The sequence below is a fragment of the Pipistrellus hanaki genome (assembly GCF_964339955.1).
Source record: "Pipistrellus hanaki genome assembly, chromosome: 3".
NCBI lineage: Eukaryota > Metazoa > Chordata > Mammalia > Chiroptera > Vespertilionidae > Pipistrellus > Pipistrellus hanaki.
The window spans coordinates 174,461,208-174,486,488 of NC_140505.1; the positions used below are offsets into that span (position 1 = coordinate 174,461,208).

The 25,281-nt window shown below is 40.5% G+C and overlaps 1 protein-coding gene across 4 annotated transcripts in view; it reads left to right on the plus strand.

Moving 5' to 3' along the window:
• Positions 1–9,498: 9,498 nt before the first annotated feature.
• The window catches only part of TMPO (thymopoietin), a 28,907-nt gene continuing 13,124 nt past the window's right edge, over positions 9,499–25,281 (plus strand). For 2 of the 4 annotated variants that reach the window (XM_084876397.1, XM_084876399.1), the window contains exons 1-3: positions 9,515–10,092; positions 17,211–17,337; positions 19,950–20,108. In XM_084876397.1, the coding sequence (XP_084732523.1) occupies positions 9,820–10,092; positions 17,211–17,337; positions 19,950–20,108 (559 nt within the window). In that variant the 5' untranslated portion in view covers positions 9,515–9,819. Of the gene's footprint in view, positions 10,093–17,210; positions 17,338–19,949; positions 20,109–21,106; positions 23,505–25,281 lie in introns of those variants that run through there. The other 2 variants (XM_084876396.1, XM_084876398.1) reach the window with 2 other exon arrangements.

Genomic DNA, 25,281 nt, shown 5'->3' on the forward strand with positions numbered 1-25,281 from the left:
CGGGAGAAAAAGCTTAAGAAGCTTTAAAGAGAAATCTGGAAGAGCCAGCAACAACAGCTCCTCGTTAGTATAGTGGTTAGTATCCCCGCCTGTCACGCGGGAGACCGGGGTTCAATTCCCCGACGGGGAGGTTGGAGCTTTTTTTTTTTTATTAATTCCCTTACCTCCCCTCTCTATTTTCCTTGTAATTCAACAATAGGCAAATTGGTGTGTTTTTTTCAAATTGGCGTGTCTTTTCTATCCTTTCCGATCCCTATTTTCCTTGTCATTCAAGTGCGCGACATTGCTGACAAAGACAACATACTAATTTTTGGTTCATTTCTTTGCGTGTCTTTTCTACATAATGACTTTTAAGCTTCATCCTCACCATGAAATAAGTTACTACACTGAGAGAAAACGCTTTTATAAGGTTGGCAAAGAAAGAGAGGGAAGAAAAAACGCTCGGGCGGGCCTCCGGCCTCTCCCTCCCAGCCGCTGGCTGGCAAAGGCGTGCGCGTGCGCAGTGGAGCCCCGCCAAACTGCAACGGAGGAAGGTCGCGACCTCGGCTCGCGGGCCCCGTGGGGGAGGGGAGAGGCAGGGAGAGGGCGGAGTCTCCGCCCCTCACCGGGCGGGTAGGAACGGAAACCGCTTCCTGAAGAGGAAGGACGGATTTCCTCCGAACGTGGGGGCTGGACTGAACGGAAACTCCTTCCTCCGGTCTCCGCGAGTTCCGTCCCCACCTTGGTGGAGGGCTATCTGTTAGGAAGCTCTTGGTGGTAAAGGTATCAGTCTCCACCTCCGACTTGGGCTTCGACCTGAACCTAACGGAGGGGCCGGGAGAAAAAACCGGAAGGACCTGCCGGGGCTCTACAAAAGAGACGCCATGTTACCGGAGTCCTAAGACACTGCGCGAGCCACAGCCCAGCAGGACCTCGTGGCGCAACGGTAGCGCGTCTGACTCCAGATCAGAAGGCTGCGTGTTCGAATCACGTCGGGGTCATGGCACTTTTATTTTGTTTCCTTCTCAAACACTGGCCTCTTCTAAGCCTAGAAGTTTTCCCGCCATTTTTTGAAAATGCCGTTACCTTTTTAGAATTAAATCTTCCTCGTTCAAATGGTATCCTAATAATCCTTACTCTGCAAAGGGACCAGATTCACTCTATAGCATAGAGCCTTAAGGATCATGATTCTTGTACTGTTTCGCCTTCGAAAGTGAGTTTTCTGTCATTTTAATAGGCATAATGTGTGAAAATGAGGGAGTTTCAGTGGGCATATCAGTCCACGGTACAATATACTGTGCTAGCTGGTTTTCCAAAGCTGGTTTTAGACCCGCTTTTCTTGCCTTTTTGAAAGCAAGAGAAAAAAGAATAGAATTCCTAACTTTTAGTATTATAATATTGTAGTTTACATGGTTTAGTCCAAGTGCCAGGCACTGTAGACAATCTTAAAGCATGCGATTAATATCCCACTTTTATAGGTAAAACTGTGACACACAGGAATAGTGAGCGACCTCACAAGGGTCACCCAAGAGAACAAGGCACGTGACTTGACTCCAGATCCCCCTCCTCACTAGATGTTTATAATAAAGGTGGAAATAAACAGTTGAATTTAAGTGATACATCAGTGCACCATATTTTCATGTGAGTGGTGCCATATCAGCCACTTTCAACAACTCTATTACTTTTGTAAGCTTCAGAACTTTTAGTACTAAATAGTTCCTAACAGGCATGTGTCAAATACTTGTACAAAAAATAAATAGCAAGGCTGTGAGAAATGAATATTTTTAGATTTGTATTTAATACGATCCATAAAACTCCCTGAGTTTTCTTTGTTCAGTGTTTTGAAAATACCAAATATTAATTTCTTAGGATTCAACCTAATAATAGCAGTAGAGCTGAACCCTGTATTTTCACTTTATGTAATTAGTTCTTCCTTCTCCTATTTGGTTGGATTGAGATTAGATCATCCATTTCAACAGGTACTTATGGACCACCACGTATGATGAGCCTGATACTGTGCTAAAGCACCAAGGAAAATGATAGACTGAGTAAAAATGAGTTTGTGTTTATTGTTGTTTTTTTTTTGTTTTCTTTTGAGCAGCAGTAGACAAATTTGTTAAGTAACCAAATACCATAAATACTTTGGGATAAGTGCCATGAAAGTAGCATAAACAGAGTGGTGTGATGGTGCTAAAATAGGGACATTAACTCTGCCCTGGGTAGTTCAAGAAGGCCTTATTGTGGAAGACCTTGAAAAATAATGAAAAGTTTGCTATGTGATTTTTAAGGAATTTATTTACCCAATGGACATATTTGAATGCCTTCTTGAGTCAAGCTCTTGTTGCTTAATGTTCCTGGGATCTGATTTCCTCAACTACAAAAATAGAGGTTGAAATTCGTTTGCTAGGGCTGCTATAGCAAAATACCACAGAATGGATGGCTTAAACAATAAGAATTTATTTTCTCACAGTTCTGGAGGCTAGAAGTCCAAGATCAAGGTGACAGCAGGGTTCGATTTTTCTGAAACCTGTTTTTGACTTACAAATGGCCATCTTTTCACTGTATCCTCTCATGGTCTTTCCCTGTACTAGAACACCCTTTTATATCCTTTTATTATAATGACACCTGTCAGATTGGATTAGGACTACTCTAATTGCCTCATTTTAACTTAATCACCTCTTTTTTGTTTTAAATATATTTTTATTGATTTTTAAAAATATATTTTATTGATTTTTTACAGAGAGGAAGGGAGAGAGATAGAGAGTTAGAAACATCGATGAGAGATAGTCATCAATCAGCTGCCTCTTGCACACCCCCGACTGGGGATATGCCCGCAACCAAGGTACATGCCCTTGACCAGAATTGAGCCTGAGACCTTTCAATCTGCAGGCCGATGCTCTATCCACTGAGCCAAACCAGTTTCAGCTTAATCACCTCTTAAAAGGCCTCATTTCCAGCCCCATGTTGGGGTAGTGGGGGTTTGGGCTTCAACCTATGGATTTTCGGGGGACACAACTTAGTCTGTGACAAAACTTACGTTCTTTCTCCCCCTGGCCACCTTTGCATATATAGCATATTATCTACATCCTTGATCTTAGCTTGAACAGAGCATATTATCTAATTTGTACAAAATCATACTCTTGCGAGATAGTCCCAGCAGGTTGTATTACGTTGTTAATCATTTTGTTAAAGGCAGTCCTGAAACTAATACAGCTTTGTTGGAGAACTGCTAATTCTCCAACAAAGCTGTATTATGGCTAGAGAGGAAAAAAGAGAGCTGTAGAGGTAAACAGTTCAGATCACTCCCTGTGTACCATCCTAATTTAGATTTTATTCTGAGGGCAATGCTGAGCTATTATTCAAGAATGTGGAATGGTTGGCCACGGCTTTACAAAGAATGTAAAAAAAAAAACAACACCTGGACTTAATGTTTCTAGACCTGCATCCTGGAGAAGAGTAAGGAATGCAATTTTTCAGGCTCTACTCTAGGCCTGCTGGCGATGGAGCTAGCAACCTGAGTTTTAACCAGGCCTTCCAGGTGATTCTGATGGAAGCTAATGTTTGAGAAACACTGGCCTATACAGCAAGGCCACACTGGAGGTCCTACTTAACTCACAGAGTTGCTAAGAGAACAATTAAAAGACTAACTTGTAAAGCAGTGTGTATATATATATATATGTGTGTCATTACTAATACTGCTATGATTTTAAAACTGGGATGTCTGTAGTTTCTTAGAATGGTCGATTTGCTGACTCGCTATAACTTTGAACAACCTAAAATCTGACTCTTCATTTTAACCGTCTGCAATCATATAGAAATGATGTGAGTAAAGTGGCTGTAATAGGCAGAGCCATGTTTGAATTACCAACTCCTGACAATAGCTATGTGATTTTGTTTTATTTCACACACAAAATTTCCAGTCTGTCATTTATTCTTCCAAGTGGATTTATTCACTGGTACAAAATGCTTTGAGCATTTATTTCACCTGTTTAATAAGCCAGCTTTCTCTCTTGAGGTTCTTTTTAATCAGTTACCTAAGGCTGATATACTCTGGATCAGGGGTCCTCAAACTTTTTAAAGTGGGGGCCAGATCACGGTCCCTCAGAGAGCTGGAGGGCCGGACTATATGAACTACTAATTCCTACTGTAACACCTTGGCTGCGCTCACTGCCCAAAAAACCTGGCGGGCAGGATCAGACTCCCCTGGGGGCTGCATGTGGCCCTCGGCCGGCCGTAGTTTGAATACCCCTGCGTCTGGATGAACTGAAAATGGAGCCTTTGGAAATGCAAAAGGACAGACTGAAGTTTGAAAAACCAAGTGATTCTCACACTGTTTCAAAAAGAAAAGTAGTTATGGTTACAAAATCATGTATTCATTTTAGAAATCTTGGGAAATGTAGAAATATGTAAAGAAAAAAATAAAAATCACCTGTGCCACAACACCTAGAGGAAATTACTAGAAATATTTTGGTCTATATTTATTCAGTCTTTTTTTGTATATATTTTAAATATACACATATCCATACATACTTTAGTTTGTTATAGAACTGAGATCTTACCCTAATTGGTTCTGTTTATTTTTTCTGTTTGTTTCTTTTTTATTGATTGCTCTATCATCATTCTTTTATATTAAAATTTTTTTAAGAACTTGACTTTTATGACCTTGTAGTGTTTTGTCACCCTTAAATTCATAACTGAGTCCTATGCAAAACAAAAATGTTATTTTTATATGTAATGTTTTGATAATAAAAAACAAAAAAGTCTGCAGTACATTTAAGAGCATTAAGAACTCCAAAAAGGAAAATGGAAGCAGTTATCAAGTGATTTAGAAAAAAAGTTTTGGAAGAATTTTATCACAAAGTACATCAATTAAAAATTTTTAAAAATTGATTTAAGAGAGAGCAAGAAACATCTGGGATGAAACCAAGCAACTTTGTTGTGTTGGGATGATGCTCTAATCAACTGAATTACCCTACCAACCAGGGTTTCAACTTTTTTTTTTTTTTACAGAGAGGAAGGGAGAGAGAGAGAGCGCACTAGAAACGTTGATGAGAGAGAAACATTGACCAGCTTTTGCACACCCCCTACCAGAGATGTGCCCGCAACCAATGTACATGCCCTTGCCCGGAATCGAACCCGGGACCTTTCAGTCCGCAGACCAACGCTCTACCACTGAGCCAAACCGGCTTCAGCTCAACTTTCTTTTTAAAGCTGTGGCTTCACATAGATATACCTTTCCATTGTTTTAAAGATTTTTAGGTATCAATGCTATAACATTTAAAGATTTGCTGGGACCGGTTTGGCTCAGTGGATAGAGCGTCGGCCTGCGGACTGAAGGGTCCCGGGTTCGATTCCGGGCAAGGGCATGTACCTTGGTTGCGGGCACATCCCCAGTAGGGGGTGTGCCGGAGGCAGCTGATCGATGATTCTCTCTCATTAATGTTTCTAGCTCTCTATCCCTCTCTCTTCCTCTCTGTGAAAAATCAATAAAATATATTAAAAAAAATAAATAAAGATTAAAAAAAAACACCTATGCCAGTATTAACATAAAAGATCATTTTAAAATTTTATTTGGATTATATTGTATGCATGTAACACAAAATAAAACGCCAATCTTTTTCTTTTTAATTCAGAAATGTCACAGGAGATGACTGAAAGAATAAAATTCTTGAAAAAGAAGTATGAAATCCAGAGTTGAAGTGGTGGAATTCACTCTGATAGAGGGACAACTCTTCCATTGAAGCAAGAAAGATGCAAGAGAAAAAGATTGCAGATTTAACCGTCTGAAGTTGAAGCCATCTTTCCCTATAGAATGGTTTCTGTTTCCTCAAGAATGAGGCAAGGTCACCGGCTGAAAATGGGGAGAGGTCAGGAAAGGCATGTGAGTGTTTTGTGGGAGAGAAGTGAAGGTGTGAATGATTAATCCAGATTACTAGCTTTTCCAGCCAGTGTTGAGTGCTCCTATGAGATCGTTAAGTTAAAACCAGCCAGCCCTGTTGTGTGATGTTTCTCCAGTAATACTGGTTACTTGGTCGTAAGCAATGAGAAAGTTTGTTCCAGCACGGTTCAGTCCAAGCAAGGTTGAGGTTCTTCCAAATTAGAAAGAGACATTGGGGTAAGAGAGTTAAAATCATTTGTAAAAGACTGATTACAAGAATAGATCAGGGAATCTAAGTCCGATGAGTTGGAAATGATTACTGTGTATGGTTGCAGAAGCAGGATAATAGATTTTTTTGCAAGTGTTGGAGTTAATGGATTAGAAGTCTCAATTAGGTCATTGAGAGTACAATAAATAAGCCACAGGGAGAAGGATAGCAATTGACAACTGGGATGCCTGAAAGTGAGATATAGAAGGTAAACAGTTATTGATGACAAGGTTCAAATTCTTACCACTGTAGTGAATGGATGTGATGGAATAGACTAGAGCAGTGGTCGGCAAACTCATTAGTCAACAGAGCCAAATATCAACAGTACGACGATAGAAATTTCTTTTGAGAGCCAAAAAAAATTTTTTTTTTTTTGAGAGCCAAATTTTTTAAACTTAAACTTCTTCTAACACCACTTCTTCAAAATAGACTCACCCAGGCTGTGGTATTTTGTGGAAGAGCCACATTCAAGGGGCTAAAGAGCCGCATGTGGCTTGTGAGCCGCAGTTTGCTGACCACAGGACTAGAGGAACAAGTTTTTGGAGATGGAGAGATCAAGCATCCAAGAGGCCAAGTGTTGGTGTCTTATGGGTCATCTATAAGAATGTTGAATTCACACACAATGCAGACAAAAGAGATGGTAAGGAAAACCTAGAGCAAGGAGCAACAGCCTGTAATTTTGAGGTAGAGTGGCCAAGAGGTTGATAAATGATAGCAGTAAAGATAGTAGATGGGCCATGGCCTTTGTGCCTATCGGGTTAGAGCATCAACCAGTGGACAAGGGTCCTGGGTTCATCACTGAAAAAAAGTAGTGTGAGGGATATACTGATGCACGTAGGATGATACCAAGCCTGATTTTTTTTTTTTTTTAAGTACATTTTATTGATTTTTTACAGAGAGGAAGGGAGAGGGATAGAGAGCTAGAAACATCGATGATGAGAGAAACATCGACCAGCTGCCTCCTGCCTGCAACCAATGTAATCAATACATGCCCTTGATCGGAATTGAACCTGGGACCTTTCAGTTCACAGACCGACGCTCCATCCACTGAGCCAAACTGGTTTCGGCATCAAATCTGATTTTAATAACTGGAGTTTGTGGATGACATAGAAAGGCAGTCTCACTGTCTGAAAGCATATGACATCAGCTATGCCTCCTGAGAAATGTAGAGTTCACAAGTAACCTGTTGGTAAGTGTCCCCGGAAAAGAAAAGGTGAGATGATTAATAGAAAAGAATAAAAATGATGCTTCTGCTCAGGGAACATTTCAGGCATCTAGAATGTAGTTCTTTGTGAGTTATCTTTACTATTGGCCTGTAGGCTTAGTGCTATGTTTATTTAAAACAACTTTCAGATGCAACAGGTGATTTTTTAATTTTTATCTTTTTGCTTGTGGTAAAAATAGGCTGAATTACTGCCTCTAAAGATTACACTGTCTGGAAAATTTCTGGTGCAAAGGCCCTATGAAAACAGAGTCCCAGTGTACCGTAGTATCGTCGGTTGATTCTCACAGGTGGCTCTGTGACTCCCAAATTTTACTCTGCTCACATTCTATTAATGGAGAAGATTATCCTTAAGTGTCAGTAATGCCACCTTCTCTGAGGACCCACTTCAGCAACCAGCTGCCCAGGTATTATCAAACCATAGCAGCTTGGGAGACCATTGCAGTTAGATCAAACCTAGCTCTGGTAATGCTGACACTTTTCAGTGAGAATAGCAAAACCTACCTCTTAAAAACTATTAGTACAGTTGAGCCAGAGCCAAACTTTGCAGGGTGACGATTTAGCTGGACAACCTGCAGAGATTGTGCTCAATACTTTGTTGCTCTGCCCATTACAATTTGAGGCGATACTGAAAGAGGTCACGGAACTGTGGCAGGCACAGTGCACATCGGGACCATGCTATATGCATTCATTCCGTCTGTGAGGTTACCAGTCCTGCAAAAGCTTGGTCCGTTGCCACTCAGTTCCGTTTCCCCTTCTTCGCCTATGTGTTCAGTGAAGCTTGCTAATCAAAACACAATATTTAATTAGTATTACTAAGTTTAACGCTGTTGCTTAAATATATGCAAATACTGAGGTTTGTAGAAAAAAATAAAATATAAAATTGCCTCTAGGAGAATAACCTTTCATTAAAAGAAATGTCTCCTCCGCTTGGACAAAATAAAGTGACTTTAATCCACCGGAAACATTTTCAGTGAAAGCTGTTAAAATTACTCCAACTTAACCATGCAGAAATCAGATAAACGTTTAAAAATCATTTTAAAGCAGCTTATAAACTAGTTTGGAGATCAGAATCTGGGTAAATGACTAAGACACCGCTAGATCCAATCTCAGCTTCTTGCTCCTTCCTTGGAAGAAAGCATCGTGAAACATGTAAGTTCCTAAGAAATGCAGATATTCGCCACCCATGGCATTTCTGAGGAGGATATGTTCATTGCAACAAACTTCTGAGACTTCACCAGGTTTGAATTGGATCCAGCAATGTGGTTAGGGCTTCCCGGCCTAATCATCAATCACTGGGCATGATTAAAATCGAGTACGTATCCACCTCAGTTATCTTAAGTTGCCCGTTCAGGCATTCCTAAATGTCCCCTTTTGTCTTGTTGAATTTATTACACGTTAGGTTTTGTTTACATTATGGTCGGGTACAGGTGGAGGGCAACTCGGAGACGGCTCCCAACAAAAAGACAGCTGAGCCCCAACTAACTGTCCGCAGGGAACGATGAATGCCCCAGCCTTCGGGGTAAGAAGCAAGTGTAGAATTACTTGACAATTTCATCACAAATTCAAGGGCAATTTCAAGTTCCCTGTAGTCGGGGGTCTGGCTTCTCCCGAGTTTCGGGAACAAAAGAAGCAACAATTCCCAAGCCGAGACGTGAAGGCGTTTGCTTTATATTTACTGGAAAGTAAATCAAATCAAGGACCAGGAGTGTCCGCACACACTCATGTCCGCTTCTCCCTCCTTTCGGGGCCCGCGGCGAGGGACTCCTCTCCGGCGGGTCCGGTCCGGAGAGTGAGAAAGGCCCGGCCGCGGTCCTCGCGACTCAGCCCGGGGGGCGCCCGACCGACCCCGGGGAGGAAGGCTCCTTCTCCAGCAGGGAACGGAGGAGGAAGGGGGGGTGGGGAGGAAACGGCGCACAAAAGCAGCCTGACTGGTTCCTTATCGCTCTCCGGGGGGGAAAGGGTGGAGAAAAAGAGGGGGGAACAGAAACGGGGCCGGCGGCGCAGCGCTCCCGCCCGAGCGGCTTTTAAACTGCGTCTCCACAGCCTCTCGCAGGGCGCCGCGGCTAATGGAACCCGCGCGAGGCGCCGGGCCAATCAGCGCCGCGCTTCCTCCGGCCTCCGGCCAATGGCGGCGCGCGTTCTTGGGGCGTGGGCGCAGCGGGCTGCTTTCCTTGGCTGTGGTGTGTGTGGGCTGGGGTTGGTGCGGGCGCCTGGCTGGGGCTGCACTTGGTCCGCAGTTGTGCGCGCCGGGGGCTTTTGTGTCCGCCTTTTTTGCTTTGCTTTCTGGGAGCGTTTTTTTTTTTTTTTTGGTGTGTTTTTGTTGTTTTTTGTTTTCTCCGCGCGCCGCTCCTCCAGCGGAAGCCGCGAGGCTCCGAGGCAGCAGCCCGCACCCCAAGGCGAGGAGGAGCGAGCGCGCCGGCGTGAGCGCCCCAGTGACGGCCGCGGGGAAGGGGCTTCGCCGCCGCCGCGATGCCGGAGTTCCTGGAGGACCCCTCGGTGCTGACCAAGGAGAAGTTGAAGAGCGAGTTGGTGGCCAACAACGTGACGCTGCCGGCGGGGGAGCAGCGCAAAGACGTGTACGTGCAGCTCTACCTGCAGCACCTCACGGCGCGCAACCGGCCGCCGCTCGCCGCCGCCGGCGCCAACAGCAAGGGGCCCCCGGACTTCTCCAGCGACGAGGAGCGCGAGCCCACCCCGGTCCTCGCCTCCGCGGGCCGCGGCCGCGCCGCCGCCGTCGGCAGGGTAAGGGCGCCCGGCCCGGGCCACAAAGGGCGGCCGTTGGACGGTTGTCGCTTCCCCGCGCGCTCGCGGTCCTCCCTCCGCGGCGCCCCCCTCGGGCCTCCTCCTCCTCGGCGGCGGGGCCGGACGCGGGCCCTGCGCCGGCCTTGCAGGCCAGGGGAGGGGAGGGAGGGAGGGAGGGCGCTGGAGAGGAGAGCCCCGGAGTCGGGGCCCCGGGGCCGGCGTTGTGGCTGCGTGCGCCCGGGAGGGGGTGAAGTTGGCGTGTGCGCGGGGGCTGGCGCGGGCGGCGGGGGGCTCGGTGGCGCCGGACGGGCCGCCGGGTCGGTGTTCGGACGGGACTGAAAGCGCTAAGGAGAGGCCAGCCCGAAACCGCTCCGGGTTATACACCTTTGAGCGTTTTCCCGCTTTCTGAACTGCAGGGACTGGTAACCGAGTCTCGGAGCGCTCCCTGGAGGGCGGTTTGTGCATATTAATGTCTCACCAACATTTGAAATACTGCGTTCCCGCCTTTTTAGGTTGCTTTTTTTTTTTTTTTTTTTTTTTTAAATCTGGAGGGCTTTTTGAACCGTTTGTGTTGTTCTTGTTTGTGTTCTTTTCTAAGTAGCGAGGTCATCTTTTTTGCGGGGGACCTTAAAATGAGCATTTTAAAAATACGCCTTTAAACGGTTATCTTACAGACTCAAATGCTTTAAAATTCTGGTTAAGGGCTTGGGGTTTTTGGATTTTTTTTTTTTTTTTTTTGACAGATTTGTAGGAGGAAAGCAAAGACTTCGGAAACATGAGACACACGTTTATTTCATGACATTCTGGTATGTCATTGTCACATTTTGGAATATCTAATCGCGGGTAAAAATCTCAGATTGGCTCCAGCAAATGGATAGTTTGTTTGAGAACAGTTTGGGGGTTTTGTTCGGTAGGTTTCAATAGGTTGTTTTGCTGGTAAGAATCTATCAAGTTACCAGACTTTGAATCCTAACAGAATGTAGTTTAAAGTGGTGATTGATGTTAGGGACAGTGCTTTGTCAGAACTTAGAATATTGAGCTTGGAGCTGTTGCTACTAATTATTGGTATAACTCAAACGTATTTGCTTCGAAGTTATGTTTAACTTTAATCTATCTGATGTGCTTTCTGGACTACCCATAATAATAGAAATTAAAGAAAGATGCAATAAACACATATAAATTTAATTGAAAATGTTAGCCCGGGCTTTCAAGAATTGAAAATCTTACAACTTAAGCCAGTGCCTGGAAAATAGTAGTACCAGGTCTGTATTTGTTCAATAAATAAAAGACTGCTGGGCCGGAATGGCTCAGTGGTTGAGCATTGACCTATAACCAGAGGTCACGTTGGATTCCAGGTCAGGATATTTGCCCAGGTTGCAGATTGATCATTAGCAGAGTCAATGATTCTCTCTCATCATTGATTTTTTTTCTAACTTTCCCTTCCTCTTTGAAATAAATAAATAAATAAATAAATAAATAAATATTTTAAAATAACAAATAAGCAAATAAAGACTGACCTTATTGTTTCTGATGTCTTGTTTTTGTGGATTTAAAGAAAGCCAGTTGACTCTTACATAAAAAAACAACAAAAAACAGATTTACATTTGAAACAGAGCATATCCCTCATCCGTTTTTCTCCAGTCCTTCTGAAAAAGAAAGTAATGCTCAAGTTATTTCAGTAAAGATTTGGCTGAAATGAAGTTTTTAAAAATATTTTTATTGATTTCAAGAGAGGAAGGGAGAGGGATAGAGAGATAGAAACATCAATGATGAGAGAATCATTGATTGCTGCCTCCTGCATGCCCCCAACTGGGGACTGAAACCGCAACCCAGGCAAGCGCCCTGGACTGGAACCAAACCTGGGACCCCTCAGTCTGCAGGACGACGAGCCTATCTATCTACGAGCCAAACAGGCCAATGCTGAAAATGAAATATTTTCCATTTAAATGAGCACATTTAAAAAATAAATAACAGGTCTTCTATAGAACCCTATCTTGGTCTATGCAAACATTCTTTTTTGTTGTTAATTCTTAACCTAGAATATTTTGTTGTTAATTTTTAGAGAGTGGAAAGGAGGTAAGGAGGCTGGGAAAGAGGGGTTGGCAACATCGTGGTGTAATCATCAGAGGGGCTTATGGATTGGTTGCCTCCTGCAGGAGCTGGTACAACCTGCAAACCAGGTATAAGCCCATGTCTAGGGATCAGTCTTGAGACCCTTATGTGCATAGGCTGGTGCTCTAACTATTGAGCAACACTGGCCAGGGCACAAATATTCTTGAACCATAGAAGTATTTGATTGTATGCTTTATAATAGGACTAGAGGCCAGGTGCACAAAATTTGGTCTCAGCCTAGTCTGCACCCTCTCACAGTCAGGGTCTCTGCTGCTTACTGCCCATCTGCTCACTGCTCCTTAGCACTGCTGTGAGCCCTGCTCTGGCTGAGTAGCACTCCCCCTGGTGGTAAGTGTGCATCATAGTGACCTGTCATTTTGCCCTTTCATCTATTTGCATATTAAGCTTTTATATATATTGTAGAATAGGAAGGATAGCATTACTGTTCGTACTTTGATGACTCATTTTCTACAGAAACAACCATCTTGGTTTTGATGTTTGTTTTTCAATTAGTTTTTAGAAGAGTATTCTAAATTCTGTGTTCTAAATTTCAGTTTAATTACTCAACATTTTTTTAGTTCCTGTCTTATGCTCTGAAGTACTGGAAATGGATTTCTGCTGACCCTGCCTACCACCTTAATTTATTATTTTTTTATTTTTTGTATGATAGTCATGTTTTATTATTTTTGTAATCTCAAATTTCCCATATTATCCAAGTTATTTAACACTATGCAAATAAACTCTGGATGAAAGGAATTAACATTTTAATTCCATGTTCAGTGGCATGCTAAGCCTTTTATATGTCATCTTATGTTTTGATACGTATAGAGAAAAACTATTTCACAGCCATAAAGTTAGGACCTCTCTACTTGTATTTAAAACTTAAAAAAAAAAAATGTGTATTCTTGGCTAGGCTTAATAGTGTGAACAACTTGAAGTTAATAGTGGGCCCTAGCTGGTTTGGATCAATAGATAGAGCATCGGCCTGCAGACTGAAGGGTCCCAGATTTGAATGTGATCAAGGGCATATCTGGGTTGTGGACTCAGTCTTCTGTAAGGGGTGTGCAGGAGGCAGCTGATCAATGATTCTCGCTCATTGATGTTTTCCATCAACCTCTCTCTTCTCTGAAGTCAATAAAAATTTTTTTTTTTAAATAGTCTCTTAAAAAAAGAAAAAGCTAATAGTGGTAATTGGTCAATAACATCATAAAAAGCAGAAATTTAAAATCTGTTTTAAAGCACATTTAGTAAATGGTTATAAATTAACTTCGGAGTCTAATAGACAGGTTTGTCAGGTATAGGAAAAATATTGAATATATATAATAGGAAAAGCATTTTGGCATTTATAATAGTGAAATTCTCTTGAATATTCCTTTTCTGTGTACATTTTGTGTTCTAGTCATTGTTAGTTCCATTTATAGTAACAATATAGACTCACATTTCTTTTTTTTAATGGGAACATGGGAAGAATTAACTTTTTTTTTTTAATTATTATTATTGATTTTAGAGATGAAGGGAGAGGGAGAAACATCAGTGATGAGACAATCATTGATCGGCTGCCTCCAGCAGGACCCCTCCTGGGGATCTAGCCTGCAGCCCAGGCATGTGCCCTGAAGGGGAATAAAACCATGACCTCCTGGTCCATAGGTCGGTGCTCAATCACTGAGCCACACCACCAGCTGGGCTAAACTCACATTTCTTCTTCTTCTTCTTCTTCTTCTTCTTCTTTTTAAAAAATATATTTTATTGATTTTTTACAGAGAGGAAGAGAGAGGGATAGAGAGTTAGAAATATCAATGAGAGAGAATCACCAATCAGCTGCCTCTTGCATACCCCCCACTGGGGATGTGCTTGCAGTCAAGGTACATGCCCTTGCCCGGAATCGAACCTGGGACCTTTCAGTCCACAGGCGGATGCTCTATCCACTGAGCCAAACCGGTTTCGGCTAAACTCACATTTCTTAAAGAATATTTGTAATCTGTGAGAAAGCCAAATTGTGTCTGAGAGTTGCAGAAAAGGCTAATTTTCTAGGTGGTGAATTTTTAACATTTTAAAATAAGTCAAACTGGATTTGGCCAAGGGCATAGCATTTAAACATGGGTTTATGAGGAATATTTTTTAAAAGAAGGTTCTTACTGATTTTAGAGAGAGATGATGGGAGAAACATCCATCAATTGCCTCGCATATGCCCCCATAACAAGGATTGAACCCACAACCTAGGTATGTGCCCTGATGGGGAATCAAACCAACAGCTTTTTGTGCAAGGGACAACACTCAACTACTGAGCAATTGTTTATTTCTGTCATTGCTGTGGTCTCTCAGATTCATTTGATGTAACTTGACAAAAATGTTTTCATGTCCGAAATTTGGTTTTGGGTTTTAGTTTTCTATTTCTAAGGCTTTTATTTTATGCATTTTGGTGACACCAGTATTTTTAGGTGTTGATTGTAGAAAAAAAACCAAAACATTTACGGAGTTGGCAGTCTGCCTGTTACTGCCAGGATGCAAAGTATTGTAGCAATTTTGAATCCAGTGGAGCATAACTTTCTTGAATGATCTTGCTCTGTCAGGATTATGAATTCTTACCAGGAAATATTTGAAGACATGGAACAAAACTTTAAAAAGTACTATGCTAATGTGTCCTGGCTAGTTTGGCTCAGTGGATAGAGCATCAGCCTCTGACTGAAGGGTCCCAGATTCGATTCCAGTCAAGGGTATGTACAGTGGTTGCAGGTTCAAATCCCCCAGATGGGAGGCAATGATGTTTCTCTGTGTCTCTTTTCCATTCCACTCTCTAAAAATCTATGGGGAAAAAATCCACCAGTGAGGATTAACAACAGCAACCAAAATATGCTAATGATGGTAAATATTAATTAAATCATACATTGCCATCAGACTCTACAATAAGGTGCTAAGTGTACAGGCTTCTGAATCAGGGTTATAGATTTAAATTCTGAGTCAGCTGCTTATTTAGATGACTTTCAATAATGAACATTGTCCATTAGATGCTCAGTTTTCATTTGGAGAATAGGAATAATCTAATAGCTACTTAATTAGGTTGAGGCTTACGGTAGGTTGCATTTCTGAAAGTGTCTAGTGCTTAGCAATTTATACTACTACTGCTAGAGGCCAGGTGCATGGATTTGTACACTGGTGGGTTTCCTTAGACTGGCCTGCAGGGATTGGGCCAAAACTGGCTCTCCAACATCCCCATAGAGGTCCTGGATTGCAAGAGGCAGTAGACCAGGCTGAGGGACCCCACCGGTGCATGATTGGGACTAGGGAGAGACCGTGGGAGGGCTCCAGGGTGTGCATGGCCCATCTCACCTGGTCCTTATCGGCCGAAACCCAGCAGAAAGCTAACCTACCGGTCAGAGCATCTATCCCTTGTGGTCAGTGCGCGTCATAGTGACTGGTCGAGCGAATGGTCAGGCACTTAGCATATTAGGCTTTTATTATATAGGGTAACGTGATTTCTAAACTTTTTTTGTTTTTATTTAATGCCAGAACAATGCAAGGTTACCATAATATATTTTTCAGAATTGAGTAAAGTAAGTTTTTGAAAATGATGTATGAATAGTCTACTCAAACATTACTATACAGCATATTATGCAGAATGAGTTACCCATGCAAAAGTGTGCTTGAGTTTTTTCTGTAAAAATGGGAATATTAGTATCTATCTCATAGGATTTTTATTCATTAATTTAATACATACAAAGTACTTAGAAAACAGCTTGGTACATAAGTATTCACTAAAATCTGTTTCAAAACAATAATTATTATACTTGAGCATCTTTACTACTAATGGTAGTGATTTTAAAATATGTAAGGGATTCATAGGTGATACTATACAACTGTTGGATTTTATTTTGTTATTACTAGAGGCCCATTGCATGAAATTCGTGCAAGTATAGGCCTTCTTCCCCTGGCTTAAGTCCCTGCTCCCGGCCCACTCAGGAGCTTGCAAGTCCTTGCTTCTGTCTGTAGCATGGTTCCTGTAGCACTGCTCCTGTAGCTCCCTCTGCCACCTCATAGCAGGCATCCCACCCCTCCTGGCTGCTCCACACCTCCATATGCAAATTAACCCGCCATTTTGTCTGGTTAATTTGCATACCCTTCTTGACTGTGGGCATAGCAGAGGTGTGAGCATTTCACATGTTTGTCTATTATTAAGTAAGATTATTACTAGAGGCCCGGTGCACAAATTGTGCACATTGGGTCTGGCTGGCCTTCCCTGATGGGAGCCCATTGTGCTGAGTCAGTGAGAGGATGGGCCACAGGCAGTTGGCCCAGTTGGCCCCACCCCTGATTGGTCCCCAGCCACCCCCATTCCCAATCAGGATGTTTAGGTGCTATGGGGGGCAGGGCTGGCCAGGCAGGGGGTGCTAATTGGGGCCCAATTCAGGCTGGTTGGCTGCCACAGTGGGGGGCTTGCAGGAGGCAGCTGACCAATGATTCTCCCTCATCATTGATGTTTCTATCTTTCCCTCTTCAGTCTCTGAAATAAATAAAAATAAAATAATAATAATGTCTGTAAAATTGAATTACTTGATTGGCTTCTAGGTTTGTGTAATTATAACCAAACTTAGAAAATATCTCCAAACAGCCGAAACCGGTCTGGCTCAATGGATAGAGCGTCGGCCTGCAGACTGAAAGGTCCCAGGTTCGATTCCGGTCAAGGGCGTGTATCTTGTTTGCGGGCACATCCCCAGTAGGGGGTGTGCAAGAGGCAGCTGATCGATGATTCTCTCTCATCGATGTTTCTAACTCTCTATCCCTATCTCTTCCTCTCTGTAAAAAATCAATAAAATATATTTTAAAAAAAAGAAAAGAGAAAATATCTCCAAACAAGTAGTTACTTTTAATTTAGTCAAATAGCTAAGGCTTAATATAACTATAAATCAACTTGAAGGTGAATTTCCATGTTTATTGTATATAGTGTTGTTTATATAGTAAATGAATATTTTAAAATTCGTATTGAAATGATAACGGGACTTTGTTTACAGAAAGCCACAAAGAAAACTGATAAACCCAGACTAGAAGATAAAGATAATTTAGATGTAACAGAACTCACTAATGAAGATCTTCTGGATCAGCTTGTGAAATATGGGGTGAATCCTGGCCCTATTGTGGGTAAGTTGACAAAATTTCAAATATCTTTCTGTAAAGTAGTACCACAAATTGTTTTTCCCTTTTACCTAGCAGTTAAGTTTGGGTTCTAAAGACCACTCTTTCAATCATTTATATTACAAGGACCTTACTTCTTTAAAAAAAAATTTTTTTAACTATAAATGAGGGAATTGAACTAGACAATTTCCAAGATCACTTTACCTCTGTTGTCAAGATTGTTTCATATATGCTCATATTACCTGGTGAGACAAATGGTAATACAGTCTTATATGTTAGTTGAGGAAAATCTGAGGTAACATGACTGGCCAAAGTCATTTAAATAGAAATTTAGTAATAGGCTTGTTAATATAACTCAAATTCATCAATACCTAGCATTTTCCGTTATTAAAACCAATTTAATATGTGCACATGGAAGAATCGTAAAAAATCTTGTTTTGGTTGGAATTCAAGAGCAAACTAAAAAGAGAAAACTTAGAACTAAATACACTGAATTGCTATCATTTGGTTACTTTTATAAGGCTGAGTATGCCTTAATTTTAGAAGGTCTTGGCAATATATAATCTCAGGATGAGGAAGTCCTACATATTTTGATCTTCTAAGTTATGTAAAAGTTTGCACACTGGAGATTTGTGGGTTTGTTTTCTCCATAGGAGCAAACAAGGATTTTGGGTGCGCCTTTCTTTTGTTTTATTTAATAACTGTATTGAAGTAGATAGTACTTGCCTATTAATATAATTACCAGCAGACATTTGGTACCCTTATAAAATTTTATTTAAAATGCAAAAGGGAGATGTTAAAAAATTTGTATTATTATCTACATATATATAAAGCCTGCAATCAGAATGCCGTAACAACCAAAATGACAGGTTGCTGTGACGCCCACTGTGGCCAGCGAACTGCCCCGATTGAGGGCAGGGCAGCTGGCCAAACCTCCCTCCCCATGGTCCTTCTCCCCAGCCGATCCTGCCCCTGATCACCCTGCCCAACTCCACCCCAGTCAGGAGCAGGGCTGGCCGGCCAACCGCCTGCTGCCCTTTCCTCCAGCTGGCCCCGCTCCCGAGGGGCCCCCACCACCCTGATCAGCCTGTGGCCCCTCCTCCCAGCAAGCTCTGCCCCATCAGCAGGCCTCTTCCAGCCCCCATCAGGGACAGGGCCAGCTGGCCAACCACCCATGGACCTTCCCACGGTTACCCTCATCCCCGATCAGTGATTCAACAGTAAATTTACACAATTACATATTATATTTCCAGACATATTCATCTGGCATAACTGAAGTTTTGTATCTTCCAACCAACATTATGCCAAACACATTTACATTTTTAACGCTTTGCACTCCGCTGTCCCCTCTCAGGGGACATCGGAATTCTAGCATATCACTCGGACGTCCCCTCTCAGGGGACATTGCAGTTTTTTAGTGATTACGGGGAATTGAGTTATTTCAACACACGTTTCCGCCGCAAAGTAGTGTCAAGTAGCTGGTAGCCAATGTCCAGAATGGTTCGGAGTGCAAAGTGTTAAAATGTGATTTATAGCCCTACCTGGTTTGGCTCAGTGGATAGAGTGCTGGCCTGCAAACTTAAGGGTCCCAGGTTTGATTCCAGTCAAGGGCACATGCCTGGGTTGCAGGCTGGATCCTCAGCAAGGGGGCATACTGGAGGCAGCCGATCAACGATTCTATCTCATCATGATGTTTCTCTCCTTTCTCTGAAATCAATTTTAAAAAAAAAATACTTTTTAAAAATGTGTACTTTTCTCATAACTGGATGGTGCATATTAATCTCTTAGAGGGATTTTGTTGTTATGTAATATGTTTTTATTGACTTTTTAGAAAGAGAGGAAAAGAGAGAGATAGAGAGATAGAAACATCAATGAGAGAGAAACATCACTTGGCAGCCTTCTGCACACCCCCAATGGGGTAACAAGCCTCCAATCCAGGCATGTGCCCTGACCCAGGAATTGAACTGGAGGACTTCTTGGTTCATGGGTTAGTACTCAATCACTAAGCCACTCTGGCTGGGCAAGTTGTGGGGTTCTAATCACAATAATTTAGATGAGTACAATTGTTTAATAAAAATAGAGTTTCTACAAAGGCAAGTACTATTATGTAGTACTGGAGGAAATATACAAATTCTAAAACTTTGGGGGCAAAAATACTCAATAATATCTGGTTCTTCAGTAGGTTATCTAAAAAGACCTGTATCAATTTATATATTCCATGCTATAAAAGAAACATTGTTGCAATTATGTGTTAAAATACTATAAAGATATATTTTTATAAAACAACTCATTATACAACTCTGACCAGGTGGCTCAGTTGGCTAGAGTCTGTATACCAAAAAGTTGAGGGTTAGATTCCCAGGCAGGATGCATATGGGAGGCAGCCAATTGATGTTTCTCTTCCTCCCCTTTCTCTTTTTCTCCCCCCCCCCCCCAAAAAAAAAAACAACAAAAACATCCTCGGGCAAAGGTTAAAAAAATTATTAAAAATTTCATTTTTCAGCACTTAATTACAAAGCAAAGAATAAACGTAACATTTTAATGTTGCTAAAGATAATGTTTGAGCTTATTTTAAGTAAGACAATAAAAATACTAAAGGGAGTTCTGCCTTAATATAGGAACAACCAGGAAGCTATATGAGAAAAAACTGTTGAAATTGAGGGAACAAGGAACAGACTCAAGATCTTCTACTCCTTTGCCAACAATTTCTTCTTCAGCAGAAAATACAAGACAGAATGGAAGTAATGATTCTGACAGATACAGTGACAACGAAGAAGGTAAAGTTTTAAATGATGTTAATCAAATATATAGTGTTTTGGTTTTTTTTCAGGCTCATAAGATACAGTAGCCATGTAGGAGATAAAATTTAAAATAATATTACCAAAACATATAATTTTTGCTCATACTGTATCATTAATTTTTCAAGTAATTGGATTTAAATAGCTTTTCTCGAAAACTCTTAAGAAACAGAAAAGTACAAGTGTCTAATTTTCTGTCACCTAAAACTACCTAAGTACCTTTGTCTTTTTTGCTTAAAATCTCATTTTTCTAAGAGAATAAAGTATTACAAATAAAGACAAAGTTGCCCCACTTATTCCTTTCCAAGTATTGTCTACATAGTAATAATCACTGACATTAGTTTTATGCTTCTTTTTCCAGCCCACTTTTAAATGTTTTTTATATGCATCTATCTAATACATGGTATTACTTTGTACTTTAAAAGATCTATATTAATATCATCATGCTAAATCTTTGTCACTTTTCTTTATTCTGTTATATTGCCAAGATCTCACTTATTACTTGTCTGTTTTATTTCTTGTAATTAATATATAGCAAAAGTGTTTACATATGTTATGTTTTCTCTGTTTTCTCTAAGCATTTAAATTGAAAGTTTTTGCTAAATAATCTGATTTCAAGACAACTACAGAGCAGATATTTTAGTGGACTATTTTAAGAAAATTTGACCGAATATTTAAATATTTTTGAAAATAGTACAAGAAATAAATGACCTTTTAAAATTTATTATAAGAACAAGTTTATATTGGTAAATATTCATTTCATTTATATGACTTGTTTTATAATTTCATGATTACTTAATTTGACCCAAATTACTCTTAAGCATTGCCTGCCAGGGCATAGTCTGTCAAATTGGTTGTTCAGAATATGAAATATAGAGGCTTTTTCTTCAACAGCACTATGTTAGCAAGGAGGCAAAGAATAAAATCAGCTTAAACACAAGTAGTGCTTAAACTTCCTGCCTCTTTTGCCTCTACAGGAAAGAAGAAAGAACACAAGAAAGTGAAGTCCACTAGGGATTTTGTTCCTTTTTCTGAACTTCCAACTACTCCCTCTGGTGGATTTTTTCAGGATATTTCTTTTCCTGAAATCTCCCCTCGTCCTCCTTTGGGCAGGACTGAACTACAGGCAGCTAAGAGAGTGCATACTTCTAAGGGGGACCCACCTAGGGAACCTCTTATTGCCACAACCTTGCCTGGCAGGGAACAGTTGCACAAGTTAGCCTCTAGAGGAAATTTGTTTATTTCCTCCAGTTCTAGCCATGATAGATGTTTAGAGAACAGTTCTTCGACATCTCAGCATGAACTCGCTGCCATGTTGGTCTCTGCTACAGCTTCTCCTTCACTGAGTAAAGAAACCACCACTACTTGCTATAAAGAAAAAATAGGAAATATTTACTGTGGAGAGAAAAGTGGAATTCAACCATTATATACTGAGAGGTCCCATGGTTCAAGTCAGTCGATTCTGTCCAGTGAAAGGAAAACAGTAGAAGAGTCTGAGAGATCACAAGTAATTTCTCCACCACTTGCTCAGGCAATCAGAGATTATGTCAATTCTCTGTTGGTCCAGAGTGGTGTAAGTAGTTTGCCTGGAACATCTACCACTACACCCTCACTGGATATAGAAAACATATGGAAGAGAATTGATCGATCTAATTTTCAAGAAACTGAATCTCTCTCTCCTCCACGAAAATTGCCTAGACTGAGCAAAAAGTCAGGAGAGGAAAAGGATTCAGGTTCCTTTGTGGCATTTCAAAATATACGTGGATCTGAATCCATGTCTTCTTTTGCTACAACTGTTGTCTCTCACTCTCTTGCTACCTTAGGCATAGAGATGTCTAAGCAATCACAGCATGATAAAGTAGATGCCTCAGAACTATCTTTTCCTTTCCACGAATCTATTTTAAAAGTAATTGAAGAGGAGTGGCAGCAAATTGACAGGCAGCTGCCTTCATTGGCATGCAAGTATCCAATATCTTCCGAAGAGGCAACACAGATATTATCAGTTCCAAAAGTAGATGATGAAATCCTGGAGTTTATTTCTCAAGCCACTCCACCAGCAGGTACTCAGGTAGCTTCAACTGATAAACAGTTGGACTCAGCACTTTGTAGAGTATATGAAGCTGCAGCATCAGCATTGCAGGTTGCAACCCATACCGCCTTTGTAGTTCGGGCTATGCAGGCTGACATTAGTCAGGCTGCACAAATTCTTAGCTCAGATCCTAGTCATAGCCACCAGGCACTTGGGATTCTGAGCAAAACATACGATGCAGCCTCATTTCTTTGTGAAGCTGCCTTTGATGAAGTAAAGATGGCTGCCCGTACCATGGGATCTTCCACTTTAGGTCGCCGTTACCTCTGGTTGAAGGATTGCAAAATTAGTCCAGCTTCTAAGAATAAGCTGGCTGTTACTCCCTTTAAAGGTGGAACATTATTTGGAGGAGAAGTATACAAAGTAGCTAAAAAGCGAGGAAATAAACACTAATAAATATAAAAATAATGACATCCATCTTAACTTTGATACGGGGAACTTAGCAGATTTTCTAGGGATTTTAAGTGCTTTTAAATAAAAAAAATTTAAGGTCTTTTTAGTTTCCAGATGGGGCTAATTTCAAAGTGTCAAGCTTCAACCCATCAAATTATAGTTTAAAAGTAATGGCCTACATAGAACTGCCTTTTAAAAAAAGTTGCATAGATAGAAAGCCCGATACAATTTAAAGCTTTGTAGTTCACATTTTTATCTCAAATCATTCACTCTATTCCATAAGATTTTACAACTATTCAAAACTAAGAAAACTCTAGTAACTAGAATATAAGTAGAGTCTTTGCTGGTCTTAATATCTTTTTACTTTCTACAGCATTTCTACATTTTTTTTTCCACTTTTTGTTTGTTTTTTACTTATGTCTACAGTATCATTCATAATATTCTAGATTATTGCATCTCAGCGTGCCAGTCTTCAAACTGTTACTGATCTACAGACAAGCATGCAAAATAATTTGAATCTAGAAACACTTTCAGATTAATGTCCAGGTTTATTTTTTTGGTAAAATTTTACTGATAGAGAAAAATTTTGTACTGGCCTACCTTCTAAGTCCCTCATTTCTTCATGGGCTGGTGGCAAACACTTTGTTGACCACACTGACAAATACTGCTCTAAACCATCATACTCCAGGATAGTGCATTCTCACTATCACTGTAGTTTATTAGATGAACTCAATACTGGAAAGATGGTAATTTAAAAAGAAACAAATCACACTTTCAAGTGTATGTTGCAGTTTATAGGTTTAATCTAAATTCTAAAAGTAAATTTAAGTTAGTTGGGTGGTGATTTTTTAAATCCTAAGAAATCATACTATACCCCAGTATCTTTGTGTCTTTATCAAACAGTATATTATCTTGTGTTTTCATTTCTATGATTGTAAGATGAGAGTCTAACTGTAGAGCCATTTGATAATCAAACTTCTTTGTACTTTTATGAAAATAATAGTATTAAGTATAAGCAAAACATGGTTCCTTGGATACTCATAGCCAGATTCTTAGACTATACATGCCCATCTTTGCAGCTTTCTGGGAATAATTTTATTTGTTGTTTGTCTTCTGAAATGTACATGTATACATGTACCTACTAAGTGTTGTGTGACTTTAAAAATGTATTACTGTAGAATGCTTCTGCAAATTCAATAAAGATGTTAAATTTGAACAGTTTTGTGTGGTCTCCAGCAACATGTTGTATGTGTGTTTTCTTCTTGGAGTTAAAATAAGTTAGATATTTGCAAATGAACATCCCTTTATCATTTCTTCTTTGAAACTCACTTGGCATTACAGTGGTATAATTGAAAATATTCTAAATATAGTTTTATTATATTTGAGGACCATGTTTTTATTGGCTGTTGGAATTTAAAATTTGTTAGAGAAATTAATCTGTAACAGGATACCTTATTTTAAATCAGTTTCTGCTCGCTGAAACCTGTTTGGCTCAGTGGATAGAGTGTCAGCCTGCGGACTGAAAGGTCCCGGGTTCGATTCTGGTCAAGGGCATGTACCTGGGTTGCAAGCACATCCCCAGTAGGAGATGTGCAAGGGGCAGCTAATCGATGATTCTCTCTCATCGATGTTTCTAACTCTCTATCCCTCGCCTTTCCTCTCTGTAAAAAAATCAATAAAAAATATATATTTAAATCAGTTTCTGCTCAACTATATTGGGTTCTTTGGATGTTTTCTAATTCTTAGAATCTGAGTTAACAAAGCTTAAGATTTTATAAAGCTAATGATTGTTCCAAATACAGATATATAATAGACCTATTAATAATAGCTTTGGGATGTGGGGGATAGAGTTGATACTTAAATTCTAAATAGAGATTGAACTATTTGAGCTAACATGCTGAAAATAAATATCATTGCTCACTTTTGGGAAATTTGCAAGTAGATATTTAGACTGACTAGTGCTAGACTAGCTAGTAAGACACAGCTCCCTTGACTACTATTAGTACAACTGCATTGAGTTCATGCGAAGCTAATTGACTCTATTTCTTTGGTACAAAAGTAATCTCAAGTTTTAGAGGTGCTAACTGACATTTTGCTATGTGATTATAAACGGCCACAAAATGTGGAAGTTAACTAAAATTTATATCAGTCTTTTAATCTAGCTCTTTAAGTGATAGAGGAATGGGATATTAAAAGCCTATAAAAAGACATACATATTTATTTGTGTTGTTACTATTATGGTGGTATGCTAAGTAATACATATGCACTAGCTTCTCTAAAGAAATGTATTGGGAGGAGGTGAAGAAGTGGCCTGTGATTGGACTTTTCTGCCAACAAGATTTCTCCTTACCTCTCCTCAGAGGTTGTACTTAGGTTTTGTTTTTTGTGTGTTTTTTTTTAAATACAGTTTTATTGACTTCAAAGAGGGAGAGAGAAACATCAATGATGAGAGAGAATAATTGATCAGCTGCTGTCTGCACGCCCATTACTGGGGATTGAACCCAGGACCCTTCAGTCCCCGGGTCTATGCTCTCTCTCCACTGAGTCAAACTAGCTAGGACTGTACTTAGATTTCTTATAATCACATCAAAAAAGGGAGGAGAGACTTAAATTGCACTTATGTATTAACATTGTTGCACTTAATGTTATTAGAAGCTTGGTACTGTATGG